Source organism: Culex quinquefasciatus, chromosome 2, assembly GCF_015732765.1.
Source record: "Culex quinquefasciatus strain JHB chromosome 2, VPISU_Cqui_1.0_pri_paternal, whole genome shotgun sequence".
Taxonomy (NCBI): Eukaryota; Metazoa; Arthropoda; class Insecta; order Diptera; family Culicidae; genus Culex; species Culex quinquefasciatus.
In genome coordinates this window covers 120983887-121006784 of record NC_051862.1, presented here as the reverse complement: position 1 = coordinate 121006784, position 22898 = coordinate 120983887, and the positions used below count along the sequence as shown (strand labels likewise).

Genomic DNA, 22898 nt, shown 5'->3' with positions numbered 1-22898 from the left:
GTTCATTAGGTTGAAGAGCTTGTGGATTTTAGTGTTTTGTCCCGTTTTAATTGTAATTTGCAATTACATATAAACGATAGCCTGTTAGTTTAACGCTTTGTATTAAGTTAAGGAATTTTCTTTACTTTACTTGTAAGACACTTCATTTTAAGTCGATATTTTCGGGATGTAATATTAGAATGTTACAAAAACTGTATGCAATAGTAACTGGGCTATCATGACACCTTAGGGAAGGCAACTTCTGGAAACATTAACCTCAACATGTTAACATTGAGTTAAGAAATAGCAACTGAATACGCTTTGTAAATGCGACCCCGATACTCTTCATCGGTCATGGGAAAATTTTTGTAAATTTACTCAAGGTTTAAAGAAAAAATCTTATACGGTAAAGATTTTATTTTATTTTCTGAGATTTAAATATAATTTTTGTCCAAATTTCTCTAAAATTACTCAATATATGGGACAACTTTGCGTATACGTATACGTATATATACTGCTCTTGCTGTTGATTTTTTTTTCAAAGCTAAACTCCACCTTTTTGTTTCCAAAACCCGTGGTCAGATACGTAAATTTACCGTTACGTGTAGTTATTTAGGCTAATCGCAAATCAGTTTCATTGCCCTCTCAAAAAGTAGTATCGTTCGTAAATTGCTCAATTTTCTCCGAACGCAAGAACCTCATCTTCGATCGATACTTTTCACCAACAAAGAAATGCCTAATTAGCAATGGTTCAGAACAATAAAACAAACGGAAAGGCAAGGCAAAACAAACATGGGCAAATAACTAACTGAAAAAAAAGAGTGAAGAAAGGTTCATACAAGTTTCTTTACTTCATCGCGCCTCTCAATACACACACAAACACACAATGCGCCGGCGAAGGTGATGAGAGCACTTTTGAACAACATAACACACACAAAAACCGGAATTCGGAATGATTGAGTTTTTGCTTCTTGGGGCTTTTTATTCTCTTTCACCGACGACGATTCGACGAAACAGCCCTTCGAGAGCAGGAGGCTCCCGTTTTGCGCAATTCGCGTTGGACTCGAGCTCTGCTGTCGCAGGTGGCATTCGGACGGAGCTAGTGACTTAAACTAATGATTGTTGAGTTTCTACAAGATTTAGTATAATCGAAATCAAATTGCCTAAACTAATTACTTCATATAAGTAAAATACATACTTCATTGAATGAAATGAGTGGTCATATAACATGCTCAGGGCGAATCCTATTTTTCAGATTCTCAAAACTTGCAGTTGCACCGAGAGCTCACAATGGCAGCGAATGGTTCTCCGCCAGCATTCCAATATTTGCAGTTTTAACTCTGCAAGGAAGAGTATGATGTTCTTCTGACCGGCCGATGCGTCAGTCGCTTCCTTGTAGGGGCCGCCGGACTGCACTTGTATATGGTCATGGGAACGGGAATCGGTCAATTAAAAACAAAATCCCCTTCCCGGCCCGTACGGTGAAGGTAGAAACTTCCATAAAAAGGTGGGGAGAAGTTCGGGCTAGGGACTTGGACAAGACCGCCGGCATCAGGCCACAGAAAGTCAAAATCAATAAGCTGGCTGGACACAATCACCTCGGTCTTGTGCAGATATACGGGGTTTCCCGCTGGGAACCACTCCTCTCTCCCTTGTTGTATACAACAATTATTAATTTGTTTGTTCCCGGCAAATGCACTTTGTGTGTTTTCCGGCGGTTTGCAAGAAATTTCCATACCAGAGTATACAAATATTTATCGGTTTATCGGTTTTGCGCGCGCCTCCCGTCCATGACTTGTCACTCCGAAAGGTCGCTCTGTCCACGGTGGCGAGATGGGTTAGGACCGGGTCGAGCAAATTGACCACCCTACCCCCCACTCCTCCCCATTCTAGACATTCTTAATTGAGCTGTCATAAGTGGTCACGTGATGGGGAGGGGAAACCGGTGCGAAATCCATTTCAATGCCCAAGGTGTCTCTAATTGCAGTGCAGTTCCTAACTGAACTTTCTGCAAACATTGCAGAAATATCCGGTATTGCGTGTTTGGACAGAAGTGTAGTGGAGCCTTCTGTCAAAGAGCACTTTAATATTCTACCGCAAACTACGTTACTGTCATGCTCTCTTCACGCACTTATCAGCGCTACCTCAATGTTGATTGACATTAAATTGCCTTGAGCAAAATTCAATCTCAATACAATTCAACTTTGTCACTTTCTCACGAAAACCTAGTGATATTAACACTCGGGGTCAAAAAAGTTGGAAATGCAAGTTCGCCGACTCTTTGAACACTTGGAAAAAAGAAAGTTGGAAATGCCTTTTTGTTTTAGATCTACCATGTTGAATGTGATTCTTGACATCCTTCCCAGGGATCTGACACGCATGCAGTTTATTGAAGTCCCCACCAGAGGCGCTGTCAGTATTGTTTACGTATGGTTTTTGAAAAGGTCGTATGAAATAAATACATTTTTTTTCTCAAATTATGTTTTTGTTAGATTCTACCTCGGTTTGAAACTAAATGAAATTTGTTTATATTTCCTGTCCGTTGTATTAACATGAATTACGCATTCAGAATACTAACTAAATTTCTGACGAAAATGCTTTAAACTAGCTGTAACTGAACGCCAAAGTGCTTATATGACAACAGTAGGTTCTCAATGGAATTATATGCTGTTCCGCTAGTTCAAATTTGAGATTAAACATAAACCTTTCTAAAGAAAAAAAAAACGGATTTTTTTTTATTAATGTAATTTAAGTCCGATGAGCATACGACCTTTTCAAATGCCACGCGCTAAAAACTTGGTTCGATCTTGGTTCGATTTTGACTTCACTCGCTTTGTATGTGGATGGCAGTCGTGTCGTAACAGTGATCCTTCCGGATCGAATGCAACAAGAATACCGTAAACTGGGGTGACTTTGATAGCCCGGGATGACATTGATAGAAATTTGATTTGGCCACTAATATTCATACATCCAATGTAACAGTCACATTTTTGCATATATGTTCGATAACAAGCTATCCCTTAATGCTGACATACTCAAAATTTTCAAAAATGTTTAGATATTAATTTGACGGGCATTTGAAAAACCTATCAAAGTCTCCCCGGTCTATCAAAGTTACCCCAGTTTACGGTAATCCAAATCGGTTGAGTTTTACCCGAGAAACAGCCGGATGAAGTTGCATTTCCAACTTCTAGTAACATTTTTTTACAGGAGTTCTACAAGAGCTCTTCAAGATAGCTACAGCATAGCAGTTTGGACCGCGGTAGGATAAAATTCTCTTCAAAACATCTTCAGGAGTTTGGAAGAGTACTTGAAGAGAGTTTTATTCTACCGCGGTCCAAACTGCTATGCTGTAGTTATCTTGAAGAGCTCTTGTAGAACTCCTGGAAAAAAAGTTACTTGGGTTATTGACTCCCTTGGTGCTTCGCGTCAAGCTTCGCGTAAGTTTTGGCCCCGTTGGTGCTACAAGTGTTAAAAATGTATTAATTTCAACATTGTTTATATTCCAAACCGTGAATAAATCGTTCAAATCTCAAAGGATTTAGCCATCCGATGAACCATAGTCAGATTCAACTTATCAACTTAAAAATCACGTAACCTTTTTCTTCAGCATAACAACCCCAAAAATGAAATCCATTTCGTTGTACTTTATCCATTCAAAAAGCACGAGAAGGAAAGACACACGAAAATAAAAAAGAAAAATATTCAAAAAAACAACAGCAATCAGTATTCTCGGCCATCCAAAATCGACCTTTTTGCATCAATTTCAGATAAGCCAGCATTTTAAGCGAAGGAAAAGTTGGATTCACTCCTCCACCACTTGCGTGGTGAACCATCAAAATCCTTAGACGTCTTCCCGTTTTTTTTGTTTTCGTCCTATTACCTTTTCTCTACTATACAGTATGATATGGTGTTTGGTGGAGTGGAAGACCTATATTTTTCGTTTACGCCATTTGCCCTGGCTGCCAGACACCATCAATGAGGCAATATTAAATCCTCCTCTTTTCTCTCTCTCTCGCGCTATTCATAATTTACATAATTTTATTCCCTCCACAATTTCCCCCTTTTATCGCAGCGGATAGATCGTCAAGGTAGAGACGTATCTGTAATCTGTACTTGCTTTTTGTCTATAATTTTGTAGTAATTTCAATTGAAATTGAGAAAATTTAAATAATCACTCTATGATGATGTTTGGCAAGACTAGAAAATTTTGGAGCCACCCCAATATTTCCAAGAAATATGGTGCGTGCATAAAACATACGGCTAACAAGTAAAAGTGTGCCGAAACCCCTTTTTGCATTGATCACAAATGGAAATTCAATCTCAGAGCGAACTTTCATGTCGGGATAATCTAAAAGGAAGACAGCCTGAGCGGAACGAAACTGTCGGAACCATTTCTGATAGATTTTGTGTTTTGAAAATCAAATGACTCGAAATGTGATATCTAGAGGGAAACAAAATCAAAACAACTTTAAAGTAAAATTGTAACAAGTTACAAAAATAAGATTTTTTCAGCACGAGTCGTTCATTTACCAACGAGGTTTACCAAGTTAAAAAAATATGATGAGTGCTGAAAAAAACAAGTTTAGCTTCGAGCTGCTTACATTTTTTTTGCAATTCCGAAATAATGCGTTTGGAATAGAATTTTATGTCAAACATTCATGGGTAAATCCATCGTTCAAAACAAAAAAAAAAAAAAAAAAATGAAAAATTTTACTTCTCGATACCAGTGCTGAAAAGTTCAGCATTTCAGCACCCATTTAAAATATTTTTTTTTGCATTAAAAATCATATGAGCATTACGCTTGTATCGATAATGATATTAAAGAAGGGCGTAAGTGTTTTAAATATTTATTTGTGTTTCGTAATTTAAATATTGCTGTATCTCGAAGCCGTTGCATCGTATCAAAAAGTGGTCAAAGACAAACTTGTAGGAAATTTGACGGGATTTCCGAAAAAAAATACACTGACAGAAAAAAACACTCCACTTTTATGAGATTTTTTGACTTTTAAGAATAAAAGTCAAATTTGAAGGTGAGCCCACGATATTTTTTCGTTCAAAATTGTTGTGAAAATAGCCTAAGATGTTACAAAAAGACTCACAAAAATGCAGGATGAAGCAACTCACCTTAAAAAAATACAAAAATCATTTACTGAAACAGCTTTTTTCAAAAGTGCTCTAAACATCAAAATTTTCAAAAACCAAACACAAGAGTTGATTCTACAGACAATTTTACATAAAAGTCTCCATATTGACCATTGTCCTAAATCCAATCCTTGTGGAGCGGTTTTAATAATAAAAATGTTGAAAAATAGGGGTTCTGATTGTTTTTGGCAATGACAGATTTGATTTTTCAGTCTCGAAAATGTTTTTACCGGAAAGCTCGTCCAATTTCCCATAAGATTGTCTTTGATCACTTTTCAAAATAACTCGTTATTTAATGATTTATGCTAATTTTCTATCCAGGTTACTATACTACACTGAAAAAATATTATGTTTTCAGTTATGAGCAATGTAATAAGCTTATATCTGTAAGCCCATACATCCAATTGAAATAATTTACAAAGAACTGGTAAAGTTGAAAAGAATAAAAAAAAACCTTAAATTAAATAAAACAATCTTTTAGAGAGCCCAATGTCATGAAATAAAAATGAATATAAAAATAATACATATTTTTAATTTTGTTTGAATACATTTTTTTTTGGTTTTATATCATTTGATAGATAATCGAATAACAGAGTTGTTACGAAACGAAACGAAACTATTGGCACTACGGCCCCCGAGGCATGGCCTTCCTCTAACGTGGGATTTCTGCTCCAGCGCCTCTGACGAGACAGGAGAAACCGGGACCGACGTTTTACTTCACCATCCGATAGAAGCTCAGTGGATAAGGCGGGAATCGAACCCGCGTCTCATAGCATCATCGGAATCGGCAGCCGAAGCCGCTACCCCTGCGCCACGAGACCCACAGAGTTGTTACGGGAGAGTCGAAAAAAAAAAAAAATCCGCGCCAAATCCGTGCCGACCTAAAATTCGAAACCGCGCAAAATCAACGCCATATAAAAGAATATCGCGACCAACATTTCGACGTCGTCGTGCTATCTTGTCGCACTCGCCATTTTGACGTTCCGAGAAAAACGCGTTTTAATGTTTGACCTTGAATATTCAAAAACGAGAGCACGCAATGTAAACAATAACAAACACGTTTTGTTTGGCTGATCATTCTGTGCATTGTCCCAAAGTTTGGTTGAAGTTGGTTGCTGGAGTCCAGAGTTTTAATTACAAATGTTTACGGTAGTCTAGTTTGTACGTGCGACAAACGCATCCTGACTTTCCTAGCCTGAAATCCCCTTGGCCTTTTGTCGCACTTACATCAATTTTCATGGAGTGACAAGATAACACGACAAGATTGAAACTACTTTCATATGTGAAGTGACAAAAATGCACGGAGTTTTTTCGGTTTTTGTTGAATATCTCAGGATTGAAATCGAATTTTGGGGATCTGTGAAGGTCAAAAGGTGAGGCATTGTGAGCTGCACAAAATGGCGTTCTTAACTCAATTTGGCCCAAAATGCACGTACGACAAGTTAGCACGATGGCGACGAATTAAGAAATTTTATTTTTTAATGAAGAAAAACTAATTCAGAAAGTATTTTATTAAAAAAAAACTCGTTTTATGTTTAAAGGCTACAAATCTATTTAAAAAAAATCCTCAAGAGACGGTCAAGGCAAGGGTCATGAAAAAACAATCTTCAAAATAGAAAATACAATATTTAAAAACCAAAAAATTTAACTTCAAAAATATAACCTCAAAATTAAATCAAAATCTAATATAATAAAATTTTAAATTTCGAAAGTCTAAATATTCAAAATCTAATAATTTTTATACAGTTTGTAATCTAAAATCCTCGCTAAAATTTCACTCTGAAAGAAATTTTATTTCCGATATTTAAAATAATGTCTTCTAATAATTTCAAAATCTCTTACATAAAATAGGACTTCAGAAATTGTGGAATTCAAGAATTTAAAAATAAAAACATTTTAGAATTTTAGAATTTTCGGATTTTAGAATTTTAGAATTTTAGAATTTAGGATTTTAGAATTTTTAAGCTTAAGGATACTAAAATCATTTTAGATTTGAGATTTTTTTTCTATATTGTTTTGAATTTGATATTTTTTAGTTTTTAAACTTTGACTTTTTAATTTTGATCTTTTTTAAATCTTCAAATATTCGATTACCCAAATTTTTGGTATTTTGAATTTCAGATTGCTTAAGATATTTTTAAATTACGATTTTAGAAATTTCGAAAAAAGTAAAAAGTTTGATTTTTTTGTGATTATTTTTGTTATTAAAAGAATTATTTTTTTTCGATTTTTTGAATTTATGAAGCTTTGAATTTGGAATGTTCTGATCTGTTTAATTTCGCCAAGAATGTTTAAATTTAGAAAAAAAAATATTTCTACCGATTAAAATTCATTCCAGAATTCGAAAGTGGAGGCCAGCTTCTGTTACGTCCAATTAAGCTCATATTTGGCGCCCACCAGAACAAGCCCCAATAATAGTTTTTGTTACACATTCTAATATCTATATCTTCGGGAAAAGTTTGTAATATTTGATTTACAAAATTAAAAATTGAATTAATCCAGTATAAAATTAAAAATAAATAAGGTTAAAAATCATTACTCAAAACTAAAAAGAAATTAAATATTCAGAGCCAGAGATGTTAAGAAATAACAAGAAACGTATAAAAAATAATTTCTACATAATCTTTATCTTCATTTTTCATTTACAAACAAACATTTTCAAAATTGCCATCCGCGCGAAATCCGCGCCTGAGCAAAATTAGCCAGCAAATCCGTGCCAGATTCGCGCTATCCGCGCGATCAGCGCCGTCCGTAACAACCCTGGAATAATCATAAGATCTCACAATCCTGTCTCAAGTTATGACTACTTAAGTGATATTCATATACTTTGTTGGTGTCGGATTTTTTGTTTGATGTTAGATGTCAATTATTTCCTGATCTTTATGTGACACATTTTTGGTAAGGAGTGAGGAAGACACATACAACATACTATGTTGGTAAGGTGGAATAAGTAATTTTTTTCAATTTTGTCTTTATATTGGAGTTGCTTACAAGAAAATTGTGTCTGTATATTAGCTGATTCAATGATTGGATGGGTTTTCCATGAACTTTCATCTAGACATTCAATCAGATCAGTATCTCCGATCTGAAACGAATAACTTTGCAAGAAGCTGCAATATTCTAATCATCCTCAGGACCCTCCCAACTTTCATCACTCCCTCGCAATCCGCGCCAAACGCGGACGACAGGATGAATCCATCTATCGTTCGTTCGCCGTGGTGCCATCTGTATTTATATGGTTTACTCCGTTGATCACCGAACGGTTTTCGTACCGGCACTGCAGTATAGAATTACATCTCTCGTCGACGTACGTATATTTTTATTATTGCAGTTTATTTCCATCCCTCTTATCTATCCCAAAAGGAGAGAGAGAGTGTTTTCGCTTCGTCCCTTCAATTTTGGAGGGAAATATGAGCGCTGAAAAAGGGACACACGACGAAACGAATGGAACTCAGCTTATGAAAAAGACGACAAATGCCATCAATTTTAGTTTACCACGAGATAGCTATCGACGACAGTTTGAAATGAAGATTTTCGATGAATTTGAACAATATAAACTGTTTTTTTTTTCAAAAAAATCTCCTTTTCAATGCTTCGCTTCAATGGTGATGATGCAAAGCAGTTTGCGCCACTGGCTCTATTCGTTTCCCACATCTTATGGCTCATGTAGAGCTGATTTCGGTCTGCCTGCAGGCAGGTAGGTATGTGGAACCCTCTAATGCAAGGGGTGAAAAATTGCGCGCTGTACGTAACGACGACGGAAGGCACCCCTCGCACTCGTCCTGCACCGTGAACGTAGAGGGACTTCTTTCTGGAAGGAACGAATTTTCCGATAGCGGTGGCGCCACCGTGGTTTGGTGTGAGTTTGATTTTGGTAAAACAAAGTACAGATATTGATGCCAACGAGGTTCGAACTGGAGCCATGCGAGGTCATTGGGTTTTTTTTCAGATTTGAGGTAAAGGTCAATACGGATCTCACAATAAAAGTCTTGACGACCTCACTAGAAATTGCGTCAAGAATTAGATAAGATTAGCAGAACAAAGAAAAGAACAGATTACTTTACATCGTTTGTCAGAGATATATTGTTTGGGTGTACGATTTACTCTACCTTTGAGAGCAAAACCGTTAAAAATTGACTATAAACATCGCAAGTTGTTGGGAAACTATTGAAATCCAGCTTTGTTTTGATTGTTACAACCTTCCCAAAGCTATCCAATGGAACGGTTTCCCGCGTATCAGACAAGTAATGCAAGCAGGACGATAGAGTAAACTAGGGTTCGCGTTCCCTTTGGATTCCGTGCCTTACTTTCATTCACTTGCGCCGGCAACCTCGAAATGGGAAATGTCGAACGACGGCAAGATATATTTGTCAACATATGTTCGTTTTATTATTGGGGAATTTCATGTTTGCATGCACAAGTGCGCCGCCATGAATTATGATTGGCCTCCCCCTTCTTGATTGTGGTACAAAAATGCAATTCCAGAGACTCTATAAAAGGAATGCCACTTCGCGCCCCTTGTTTGTACAGGGGTTCCGGCTGCTAATCAATACAATTTCTGCAACCATGGTTCGCAATTTTGTGTGTCTTTTTGTTCGAAAAATCGTCAGCTGACCCAAATTTATCGCCAGACGTCCTTCACTCTGGCAGCTTGGCCATCCGAAACTCGATGATCTCCGTGGCGCCAGCAGCGTTTCCAAAATATTTTTACGAATCATGCTAATAAAAGTGCACTTATTCTTTTCAGATATGGCACACGAAATGCAGTTTCAAGCGACGCTTGTTTTTTTCTCAAAAATATTTTGTCAGACTTCTCAAGTCTGCCCTTGTCGTAAAAAGAAAGCTATCATTCCCAGGCACCCAACGAACACCACTTGAACCAAGTGTAAAAAAATGATTGGCACTTTTTTTCGTGGATCGTTGAGCTTTTGCGTTTATACCTCTACCTCTTTACAGTTTGTCAGACTTGTTCTGGTCGTATTGCGAGAGTAAGGTAAACGAGAAAGGCAATCAACCAAACTGGCCCCCAGCCTGGGTGCTTGGGCCTGGGCCTGGGCTGGTACATGTGGCCAAGGACTTTAAGACGATCGATGTGTGTCTCACGACGCTGATTGTCGTGGAACCTGTTGTGGTTTGGAAGGACCAGGCAGACCCAGCAGCTGAAGGTACTTGAGTGTGTTACACTTTGTTTGAAAACGTGTACTTTGTAGAATACGTTTAAATGTGTTTTTTGAAGTTTAAAAAAAAGATGATCTTTGACGTCATTAATAAATTTCGTTTTATCTCGAGGCTCGATTGCCAGATTTGAATTATTGATATTTTAAATATATAATTCGTAATCTGCCTGATGATCATTGCATTACTGGGTAATTCTCTACCAACTCACACGAAATCGGGAAAAGTTGCCCCGACCCCTCTTCGATTTGCGTGAAACTTTGTCCTAAGGGGTAACTTTTGTCCCTGATCACGAATCCGAGGTCCGTTTTTTGATATATTGTGACGGAGGGGCGGTACGACCCCTTCCATTTTTGAACATGCGAAGAAAGAGGTGTTTTTCAACAATTTGCAGCCTGAAACGGTGATGAGATAGAAATTTGGTGTCAAAGGGACTTTTACGTAAAATTAGACGCCCGATTTGATGGCGTACTCAGAATTCCGAAAAAACGTATTGTTCATCGAAAAAAACAATAAAAAAGTTTTAAAAATTCTCCCATTTTCCGTTACTTGACTGTAAAAAAATTTGGAACAGGTCATTTTACGGGAAATTTAATGTACTTTACAAATCTACATTGACCCAGAAGGGTCATTTTTTCATTTAAAACAAAATTTTTCATTTTAAAATTTTGTGTTTTTTTCTAACTTTGCAGGGTTATTTTTTAGAGTGTAACAGTGTTCTACAAAATTGTAGAACAGACAATTACAAAAATTTTGATATATAGACATCTGGGGTTTGCTTATAAACATCACGAGTTATCGCGATTTTACGAAAAAAAGTTTTGAAAAAGTTACTTTTAGCGTTTCTCTTTGTTTCGTCGTCCGTGTCTGTCGCGGGTGACCATGAACGGCCATGATCGATGACGACCAACTTTTTCAAAACTTTTTTTTCGTAAAATCACGATAACTCGTGATGTTTATAAGCAAACCCCTTATGTCTATATATCAAAATTTTTGTAATTGTCTGCTCTACAACTTTGTAGAACATTGTTACACTCTAAAAAATAACCCTGCAAAGTTAGAAAAAACACGAAATTTTAAAATGAAAAATTTTGTTCTAAATGAAAAAATGACCCTTCTGGGTCAATGTAGATTCGAAAAGTACATTAAATTTCCCATAAAATGACTTGTTCCAAAATTGTTTACAGTCAAGTAACGGAAAATGGGAGAATTTTTAAAACTTTTTAGTGTTTTTTTTTCGATGAAAAATACGTTTTTCGGAATTCTGAGTACGCCATCAAATCGGGCGTCTAATTTTACATAAAAGTCTCTTTGACACAAATTTTCTATCACATCACCGTTTCAGGCTGCAAATTATTGAAAAACACCTCTTTTTTCGCATGTTCAAAAATGGAAGGGGTCGTACCGCCCCTCCGTCACGAGATATCAAAAAATGGACCTCGGATTCGTGATCAGGGACAAAAGTTACCCCTTAGGACAAAGTTTCACGCAAATCGAAGAGGGGTCGGGGCAACTGCTGTGTGAGTTGGCGGAGAATTACCCTACTACATTTCCTGACGTAATTTTTATCAATGTTACGAAATAAGGGTTAAGAGAGTTCAATTAATGTCACATTAGTACTTATATCTGTTAATATTGTAGCCAATGCTTTGATTTTTCTCATTGAAAAATGTTCATAACTTAAATTTAAAACTATTTTTAAGAGAAAATTCAGATCTTAGAACTGACTGCCTTTTCCTATCCAACAATAGGACGTAAGTGAATATAGAGATTTTTTGTAAGAAAATGCCATCAAAAGTTAATCCAGAACCTGTTCAACGTTATTAGAATCCATCCTCTTTAATCAGACGTGGGCGCCATAAAACAAACCGTACAAGCCTGCGTCACATTCGTGCTAACTGTCGGCAACCATATCGGAAAAGAAAAACACCAGGCCTCATCCACGCACGCCCAAAAGGAAAATCCCCCCAACATCATCAACACTGACTCCCCAGCAATGGTTCTGCGAAAAAACAAATAAATTACTGCCAACCACCGGGCTTCTATTTATGTTCTTTTCGCCCCCACCCTGTCAGTCTGTCTTCTGATAATATTTTTTTTTCTCTCTTATGGAGCCTGAAAACGTCTATTGATTGTGTGGGTGGAAATATTTCTTTATTTGCATGATTAAGATTTATTAAGGTTGGCGCTTTACAAGATCGACAAATACATCCTCATCTGGTGCAGCGATTGTGAAGCCTTTGCGGAATTTCAGTGGATTTGGAGTTTTGTCGTTTTTGACAACTTTGAAATTCAACAGCAAGTAGTACAAGGACGCCTTGATCTCCATCAAGGCAAATCTCGAACCAATACAATTTCGTGGGCCTAATCCAAATGGCAAGTACGTCAAGGGATCTATAGATTGACGGTTCTCGGGACTGAATCGCTCCGGGTCGAACTTTTCCGGGTTTGGAAAGTATTTTGGATCCCTGTGAATGCCGTGGGTAGGAATCCAGACGGCGGTACCTCGATCAATGGTAAATTTGAGTCCTTCTCCATCGTCTAGGACATAGTCTCGGACACACACGCGATCGAGGAAAACCGCTGCAGGTCGCATCCGAAGGCTTTCCGAAACTACCATGTCCATGTATTGCATCTTCTGTAGCGTTTCGTAGTTTAGTTTCTTGCCATCGAGAGCGGCTTCGGTTTCCTGGATTTCCTCGAACAATTTCTGTTGAACCTCTTGATGAAGGACAAGATCATGAGTCGCTAACATAAGTGACGTTGAAACAGTTTCAAATCCTGCCAGGAAGAAGACAAATGCTTGTGCGATCATTTCCGTGTCCGTCATGTTGAAAGCAGAGTTGACTTTTCCGAGATCTGACTCAAGAGCCGTTGCAAAACCTTCCGCGTGCTGATCCTTCTCTTGTTGATGCTTTAGCAGACCAGCTCTAGCTTGCAATAGAAGATTAATCAAGTCGTTTCGAACAATACCTTTGGAATTGCGCTCTCGTATGGCGTTCATGATCAACCCACTAAAGTAACGATTGTGTTCACGGTCGATAACATCAATTCCAAGCTTTCCAACTAGCGTCGGGAAGAACTGATTCGCAAATATCCTCAACGCAACACTCAATCGCTCAAAACGCATCATCTGCTTTCCATTTCTGTAGAAGTCATTATCAGGATCACGGAACGAATCCAAACTAACCCCGAATGCACACGAAGCGATCACGTCCGTACTAAATCGCTTGTACATTTCGCTCACTTCAACCGTTTGGATGTTCTTGGACTGCTTCAGCTGGAATTGGGTCACACTTTCACAGCACTCGATCACCAGTTCGAACATTTGACGCATCTTGCTGCCGGTGAACGCCGGACTCAGTGTGGCCCGCATGTCCCGCCACTTTTGACCGGTCATTGCAAACAGCGTCTTCCCAAACAACACGTACGGGCTATCGTTGTCACCGTTGCCAAAAACTTGTCGGTGATCGATGAAGTGATCGAAATCCTTGATGGTTATTTTCTTGATCAGCTCCGGATCCCGCACCACGAAAATCGGAGTAATGTTATCGAACAGTCCGAAAACTCTGTAATGAAAAATAACCTCACTGAACTGAGAATAGCCATTTTGAAATGATAATGACGACTTACTTTGCACCTGGATACTTGTTGTAAATGTATTCCACAAATCCTGCCAATGTGTACCTTTTAAGCGTTAGTGGTCCGGTACTCCCCAAAAGCGGCTTAACTGCCATCGACGGGATCGGTTTGTCGTGAAAGTAGCCATTGTTTTTGGTCAACAACCTGTACAGAAATCCCACGATCAGGACTAGTGGCACCAGAACACCAAGATCTATTTCCATCTTCAAACGTTCGTCCCCAACCGCGGCTCACCTTCAACTGACCACCCAAAATTACCCAGTGTTACCCGCCGAGACTGCTCTTTCCCTCATCTCGCTTATCATAGCTGTTTGTCAGGCAATTGATAAATTTGTTGAATGACCAAGCTTGATAGCGGAGGTGTCGTCCTTAAAAGGTGCTTTTAAAGACGGAGCTACTTCGAAAAAAGGAAGATTTTTTTGTTAAGGAGCGTTCTTTACGTAACGCAAATAATAGATTTTTAGATCCCCTACCCCTCGGGACAAAATTTCCATACAAATTTAAAAAAAAATGTAATGAGCGTAAAACAGCTTCCAATTCTGCTTTACACTGGAACGCCCAACGCATGTCCAACTTACACGGACGCCCAAGCCGCCCCAAAAAGTTGGAACGGTAATTTCAACTCGCTGGTTCTCGGGCATAATTCAACTACTCGGGAAGATTATTGTTTCCAGTGAGTTAATGATCCTAAAATTTTGCAGAACTTGATTTGAACAAATTTGTAATTTCTGCAACCGAAAACATCGTTTCAACTTTTTTAAATCACTGCCTTCGCGGAATTTTTAGTGATTTTTTTTACACGCGAAAAAAAAGTTGGAACGCCGTTTTTGATCGCAAAAACTACAGATTTGATCAAATTGAGTTCAACAATGTTTTAGGATCATCTACACACAAAAATATTATTCCGAATGAAACACTTTTGCACGTCATTAAACATTTTAATTGGACTGCAATTTGATGTAAATTTGCAACAAATTATGCGTAAAAACATGATTGACATGAAGACGACGAATCTCAAGTTGATTCCACGAATGTTACGTATTTCTAGGGCACGCCATTCGGTAGACTGTTTCTTTATCAATTTGCTTGAAGCAAATAAATATTAATTCAGAGATTGTTTTTTTGTGCTTCCTAGACAAGTGAAGCGCAAATACTGTTGCAGTGTAGCGCACTTAGATTTTCAAGTGTCATATAGTTTTAAGCGTGAGATTAGAACAGATGCAGGTTCAGGTGCATTTTGATGTGAATGCTTATAAAGCTTTCTAGGCCCAGTGAAAAATATATGATTTAACCCAAAAATTACGAACTTCTCGTCACAGTGTCCTGATGCAAACAATGATCGAGCGCCAGCTGTCACAGCCCTGCGAATTATGTTGGCTGACATATCTGGCGGTCAGTCAAAAAACAGCTAGAAGTCGCCTGACAAAAAACTTTAGCTAGAAAGAGATTTTTTTTTTTTTTTTTTTGAAAAGATCGAATTACGCAATTTCACAGCTTACTATACTGGAATTTTTCACCTACCTCAAGGCATTGAGGTTAGGCTCGATAGTTCTTTTCTTTATTTGCAGTTATATTTTTTTCTGCAGTACAATTTTTTTGGTAGGACAAAAGCACTAGGGCATAAAACCTACTATCTTTTCAAAAAAATACAATTAACATTTACATTATTTGCACATCTCAGTGAGCAAAGTTTGCTCTTTTAAGAGAGTGCTAATCTTGGCGTTCAAATGTTAATAAAAAGTGTGTGGAATTTCAATTTGGTGGTGTTCAGACGAAAGTGTGTGTGATGGGCAGTGTAGGGTAACGGCTGGTGGTGGGCGGTGGGCGATGGGTGGTTGGCAGTGGGCGGTGGCGATCGGCGGTTGGCGGTTGGCGGTGGGCGGCGGGCGGTTGGTGGCGGCGGAAACGACAAGAGCAGATTTTTTTTATATTGGTTAGTGGAGGATCAGGACAAAGCGTTCAGTAGATTGTTTTTTATATGTCGGCGTAAGTTCTTTTTGAATACTACTTTGGAGTTTAGTTCCTTTAGGTCATTGGGGAGTTCGTTGAACAATTTGCTTCCAACGTAGGTAACCCGGTTCTTGCAGAGTTCTGTGTTGGACCGGGGAATCCGAATATCCCCGTTTTGTCTTGTCATAGAGTTAATTATTTCGAACTCCAAATTGTGGTGGGTAGCATCATCCTTCAACATGTTCCACATGTGAACTAGTGTTTGCTGCATGTGTAGACCCCGAACCGGAAGGACAGTTTCCGGAGCGTCAATATAGAGTTGGCGTGTTGGGTAGAGGTAGGGTTTTGCAAGAATTGCCTTCAGGCAACGGTTTTGCAGTGTCTGGAGTTCACGTAGTCTGAACGCGGCAGCTGTACCCCAGTTCAGTGCGAGATACTGCAATCTAGATTGTACAAGGGCGAAGTACAATTTCAACAACCAATCAGATGGTATAAAAGAGGCTAGTTTCCTGACGACTCCGCAGATTGGCGCTATACAACGTTTTAAGTGCTGGATGTGCGCTTCCCATGACAGATAGGAAATCTGATGCAAACAAACGCCTAGCTGCCATGTAAACATTACATACTTTGAACGTATTATTAAATTTCTGACTAGAAAGCCTTATTGAGAATTATCGCTTAAATATTACGCAAATGGGTCCTAAAATTATGCTTAAATTTGTGATATTACGACGATAAAGTTTATTTACTGAGTCGAAGGCCTTTGTACGACCGCAACGGATTTAAAATGGATTTTAAAATCAATTTAAAAAAATAACATCGTTGCCCTTCATGACAGAAAAGGTTCTACTTGACAGCTGGTTCCAAAGAGACCGAAAAAATGTTGTCTAGTCAATTTATTTTTTGCATCAAAATAAAAAAAAAGATCAGAAAGTGTTTTTAATCCTGTTTTTTACCTATTCCCTTTTAACTGGACTCTGGGTGCTGAAAAGATAGAATGCGTAACGTGATTTCCAAATCCTCTCTACAACAGCAACCCCACAGCTGTAAACATAAGCAAAGTATGAAGCGAGGTATGAAGCTTTGTTCATAGAGAAAGTTTCCACCTGGGTGCTGAGTAGTGGTTCGCAAAACGGCCTCAATTTTGAACTGTCAAAGTGGAACCAATTTACTGTTTGCCAAAAGTAGAGAGTATGTTATCAATCATTTAGAAGTTTTGTTAGCAAGAATTAAAAATATGTGGCTTTTGAGGACTTGAAGTTGAAGTCGAGAAATCTTAAGAAAGTTGAAGGCGAGATAGTCATTAGCCAGGACATTTAACTGCGACATCGCAGAAGGACACTCTCGCCGCAGTTCTTCGTCACCCGTAGAAATGAAAAACCTCTTCTAACCGATCAAAACTTGAAATCAAACACAATTTTCCAACAAAATTGTCAAAAACTAGACAAAATAAAACATTTACTACTTATTATAAAACATCTCATTAACAATAAGAAAAAAGTCGTGCTTGTGCTTGAACATCCTCCTACTTTATGTATGTAAACAAAGTGGGATCATTCGAAAATCACGTTACGCATTCTCTCTATTCATCACCCAGGATTCCACCATGGTTTTACACAAATAAAAATAAATAATTAATTTGGTCGTTCCAGTTTTTCGAAACTGTTTTTAATTAAATTGCAAGAATGGCCATGATCAGAAATTTAAGCTTATTTTCGGATTAAACCGCATAAAACCCGTTTCAGACCTCTAAGGCAAAAATCAAGTTAACAATTATTTTAAAAATTCCTGAAACATACAAAATTTGAAAACATTCTGCGTCATGCATTGAAATTGAAGTGGTTCAATGGTAAATGGTCGTAAAGAAAGTGCCAACAAAGTTTCAACCAAATATACAATTAAAAACATGAAATAATTTACTAATCACAGTTTTTCGTAACTAATTATGAACGAAATCGCAAGAATGGCCTCAGCAAACCCTATTCAGTCTAATAAAGGAAGGCAAACAGTTTAAATTGAACCACAAAAAGTGTGTACATCCTGCGGAATATTTCGGTTTGGATTAAGCGATCGCTGTACACTCAACCCCCGGTGGTTGGTCATATTTTTAGTTTGTTCCCTGTTGAAAAAAAAAACTTGTTAAATACATTTGAACTAAAATTGATGATTGATTAGATATGTGATAAGTGCCCTCGTTTCGTGACACTAATTAATCAGTCAACAAAACTTTAGAGTGTTTTATTGAATAACATTCACATGGTTAATGGACACTTACCTTCACAGTAAAAAAAGATTCGTATTTTATTTTAGCGTCTTCACTTGAACATTTGATACTTACAGTTTTTTTAATCAGTGTTTTCACGAAACACTCACCTATAGAATCCCATTAGCTTAGCCCACCTTTCCAACATAAATTATCCCTCAAATCAGGTTGAAACCCCGGTGGTAGGGAAAACTTTCACAGAAACAAAAAGCAATCAAAGAGTGCCAAGAGTGAGTGGATCACATAAAAGGAAAATTACAATTTTGCATGTCAGAATAGAAGAAGGATCGGTTCTGGCTGAACGCAGGGGTGAACAGGAATAACGCCAAAGTAGTAGGCTATTTTGTGTGGCAGTTTCCTGCGTGTTCCATTGATGATGGAAGAGTACTTTTCTCCCGGTCCAAGCAACCCATCGACCCATCAGGTTGGCCGCGCGATGGACTTTTAGAATGTTTTGCCGTAGGGGAGATTGGTCGGCAGTGTGAGTAATCGTTAGGTTATCGATAGCTTTAATTGCATTTGATGTCGTTATTATGCAAATAGAGACTTTTTTTGCCGACAGATGTCACTCCGTTGATTGCCTACCTTCGGGCAAAAAGTTAATGCATCGCAAAGGCGAACCTCTCCTTCGCACTGTGCAACGAGGGTTGTTGGCGGTAACTATGATGGGCGCTTATATATTCCGGCCAAACCCGAACACACACACACAATAGGCACGTGGAAAGGGGAAAATCTGTTCGTTTCCTTAGAAAGAGAAAAAAAAGTTTTCCCTTCTTCAACCCGGGATGTTCCCGTGTACCATCGTTCACCATCACACTTTACTTTCGACGTCGAATCCTGGAAGGGCCTGGGTGAAATTTTATTGCCCGGATAAAGTTGCAGTTGTTGTTGTACATCGGGCACATCGGGCTTGTTGTGTTGTGTTGTAATGGGGTCAATGATCCTTTTCTGCCCGATGTTGTGGCGGTGTTTTATGTTCTCGTCACATGTTGTTGGTGACCCATTGATGGCGACCGACCGACGTTGGCTAAAGTGGCTAGTCATGCTTTTTCCCACTTTTTTTGGGAGGGCACATTCTTTTGGACGGAGTTGCCATCAAGATTTTGATCTTTACTGGACGTGGTTTTTGAAGTGGATGCTTTGAGCTAGTGGGTTAGTTAAAATAATTTGTAACTCAAGAAACTGACATATTGTTTCTGCCTTGTTATTTTGACGCAAATATGGTTTAAGAAAAGGAAAAATGTAAAAGATATTTTTGAAAAGCAGGAATCTGGAAATTGTACAGGGAGCGTTCTTTTATTACGTAACGCAGTAGGGGGGGGAGGGGGGGTCGGAGGCCGTGTTACGCTCCATACAAAATTTTTAAAATTTGTATGGAAATTTTGTTACGAGGGGGGGGGAGGGGGTCTAAAAGTCCGATTTTTCGCGTTACGTAATAAAAGAACGCTCCCACAGTGATTATTCACTATGAACGCTTTTGAAAAGAAACGCTATACTGTCTTTTCAATGCAACTGAATTTAATCCAGTTCTTATTACATACACCGACTGCTTGAAAAACTGTCAGTGAATCCAATTTCCACTAATAGCACGCCTGACTTAACAAAATGGAAAAAAGGAGAATTCTTATTTCTTCGCGAAGATTTCCACTGTAATCCTCATCAGCGCCCCAAAATTGGTAACCCAATTCGGAATCGGAAGCAGAGCGCTCACCTGCGCTTGGAACCGGGAGAGTGTATAATATGGCAATCATCAACGCTGAACAGCTTCCGCATTCTGGGGCTAAATTCGCCATTGGAAGCAGAACTGCATTGCAGGAACAAGACCCAGAATACTCGGAGCTTGGAAGCTTGTGACCCCGGAGGCAGAAGGATTAAATTTTCTGTTTAATTCGCTTCGCGTTTTCTCTCTTTTTCGCTCGATATGAGGTCCTTCTGGTTTTGATCCCTTCAGAAACTGCTGGTCTGGGTTTGCTGTTAACCCTCAACACGGAAAAACGTCAATTCTCGAAATCGTGAATTATGTTCATGAATTTGAGAACCACGAACGAACCACTTAACGTTTTTTTAAATGTTCATGTTGTGTAGTTTCTTAAAAAATATCGATAGGATAACTTTAGAACTATCCAAAATGTTTGTTTCATCCTATCCATACAAACATCGAAACAAACCTGTACAATCAAGGGTTAAGGCCAGCAGCACCCCCTGAAATGGGGTCGAGAAAACTCGAAATGCGGGGATTCCACGGTTCATGGATTTCTCGATTTTCCATTCCGAGGACCTCTTTTTCGGGTGGCAGTCTTGGGTGGTGGTAGCGACGAAAAAGGCTTCAACTCTGCCGGATTACAACGGTTTCCAGCTCGTGCCCCTTCCCTGAGAGCTAGACGACTTTACCAGCATGCTCTTTGCTGCCTGTTCGCACCACCGCCGTTTTGGCACTTCAATCCCTGCCCCTTCCCTGGCTGGCGCTGGCAGAATCGGCACAGGAGTACAGGAAATTGTAGAAAAGCAATTTTCTTTATTGATTTGGTTTTTTTTTTTTTTTTTTTTTTTTAAATTTATATTTATTCAAATTTTTTTTTTCCATGTACATTCATTCAGTTAAAATATTATTGAGTGTCCAATCACAAACGATGACTTTTCACCTCAATTTTAAATACTAGCAACTTTCATTTATTCATGAAATATTGTAGCTTTCGCAATTCAGTGATTTCAAATGTAGGAGGTCCTACATGTACAAAAGGGAAAAGGGATACCTTAAAACTAACTTATAAACTATATAAAGAGCGGATCAATGCAGCTGAAGACTGCAATGATTTTTGTCGAAATGCATCAATTATCTTATTGGACATAACGTCCAAAGTGTCAACTTCGGCTAATTGATGAAGTTCACTGGTGCTGAACCAGGGAGGAAGTTTCAGAATCATTTTCAGAATTTTGTTCTGAATCCTCTGAAGTTTTTTCTTCCTGGTTAAGCAACAGCTTGTCCAGATCGGCACAGCATAAAGCATGGCAGGTCTGAAAATTTGTTTATAAATTAACAGTTTATTCTTGAGACAAAGTCTAGAATTCCTGTTTATTAGTGGATACAAACATTTAATATATTTGTTACATTTAACCTGGATACTTTCAATGTGATCCTTGTAGGTAAGGTTTTGTCAAAACCAAGTCCAAGATATTTCACTTGATCCTCCCACTTTAAATTAACCTCATTCATCTTTATAATGTGATGACTTTTTGGTTTAAGAAAATCAGCCCTTGGTTTGTGAGGGAAAATAATAAGTTGAGTTTTGCAGCATTTGGAGTAATTTTCCATTCTTTCAAATAAGAATTGAAAATATCCAAGCTTTTGTAATCTTCTTGTGATGACACGAAGGCTTCTGCCTTTGGCGGAGATGCTTGTGTCATCAGCAAAAAGTGATTTCTGACATCCTGGGGGCAAATCAGGCAAGTCAGAAGTAAAAATATTGTATAAAATTGGACCCAAAATGCTTCCTTGAGGGACGCCAGCACGTACAGGTAGTTGATCAGATTTGCTATTCTGATAACATACCTGCAGAGTACGATCCGTCAAATAATTTTGAATAATTTTCACGATATAAATCGGAAAATTAAACCTTTTCAATTTCGCAATCAAACCTTTATGCCAAACACTGTCAAATGCTTTTTCTATGTCTAGAAGAGCAGCGCCAGTAGAATAGCCCTCAGATTTGTTGCTTCGAATTAAATTTGAAACTCTCAACAACTGATGAGTAGTTGAATGCCCAAGGCGAAATCCAAACTGCTCATCAGCGAAAATTGAATTTTCATTAATGTGCGTCATCATTCTATTAAGAATTATTCTTTCGAATAATTTACTAATAGATGAAAGCAAACTAATGGGCCGATAGCTTGAGGCTTCAGCAGGATTTTTATCCGGTTTCAAAATCGGAATTACTTTGGCATTTTTCCAACTACTGGGAAAATATGCCAAATCAAAACATTTGTTGAAAATTTTGACCAAGCAACTTAAAGTTGCTTCTGGTAATTTTTAATTAAAATGTAAAAATGCCATCCTCACCAGGGGCTTTCATATTTTTAAATTTTTGATAATAGATTTTATTTCATTCAGATCCGTATTAAAAACTTCATCTGATGAAAATTCTTGTTCAACAATATTCTGAAATTCTATTGAAATTTGATTTTCAATAGGACTCAAAACATTAAAGTTGAAATTATGAGCACTCTCAAACTGCTGAGCAAGTTTTTGAGCTTTTCCCCATTAGTTAATAGAATATTATCACCATCTTTTAAAGAAGGGATGGGTTTTGAGGTTTCTTAAGAACCTTTGAAAGTTTCCAAAAGGTTTGGAATAAGGTTTAATTTGTTCGACATCTCTTGCGAACTTTTCATTTCGCAGGAGAGTGAATCTGTGGTCAATAACCTTTTGCAAATCTTTTGAATTCGCTTCAGTGCAGGATCACGAGAACGTTGATACTGTCTTCGGCGAACATTTTCAGACGAATCAGAAGCTGAAGATCGTCATCAATAATGGGAGAATCAAATTTGACTTGGACTTTTGGAATAGCAATATTCCTAGCATTCAAAATTGCATTAGTTAAAGATTCCAAGGCTGAATCAATATCAGCTTTGGTTTCTAAAACAAAATCATGATTTAAATTATTCTCAATATGATGCTGATACCTGTCCCAATTAGCTTTGTGGTAATTAAACACAGAACTATTGGGTCTGGTAACTGCTTCATGAG

General features: G+C 38.1%; 2 protein-coding genes across 3 annotated transcripts in view; one reads left to right on the top strand and one right to left on the bottom strand.

The window, feature by feature from the left end:
• The window catches only part of LOC6038598 (E3 ubiquitin-protein ligase TRIM9), a 196693-nt gene that overhangs the window by 3481 nt on the left and 170314 nt on the right, over window positions 1-22898 (top strand). The gene's annotated exons all lie outside the window — the stretch shown is intronic.
• Window positions 12428-14207, bottom strand: LOC6034167 (cytochrome P450 9e2). Its single transcript, XM_001844416.2, has 2 exons — window positions 13933-14207; window positions 12428-13868 (listed from the first exon to the last, which is right to left on the bottom strand). The coding sequence occupies exons 1-2, from the start codon at window positions 14142-14144 to the stop codon at window positions 12476-12478; spliced, it is 1605 nt and encodes a 534-aa protein (XP_001844468.2). The 5' UTR covers window positions 14145-14207; the 3' UTR covers window positions 12428-12475.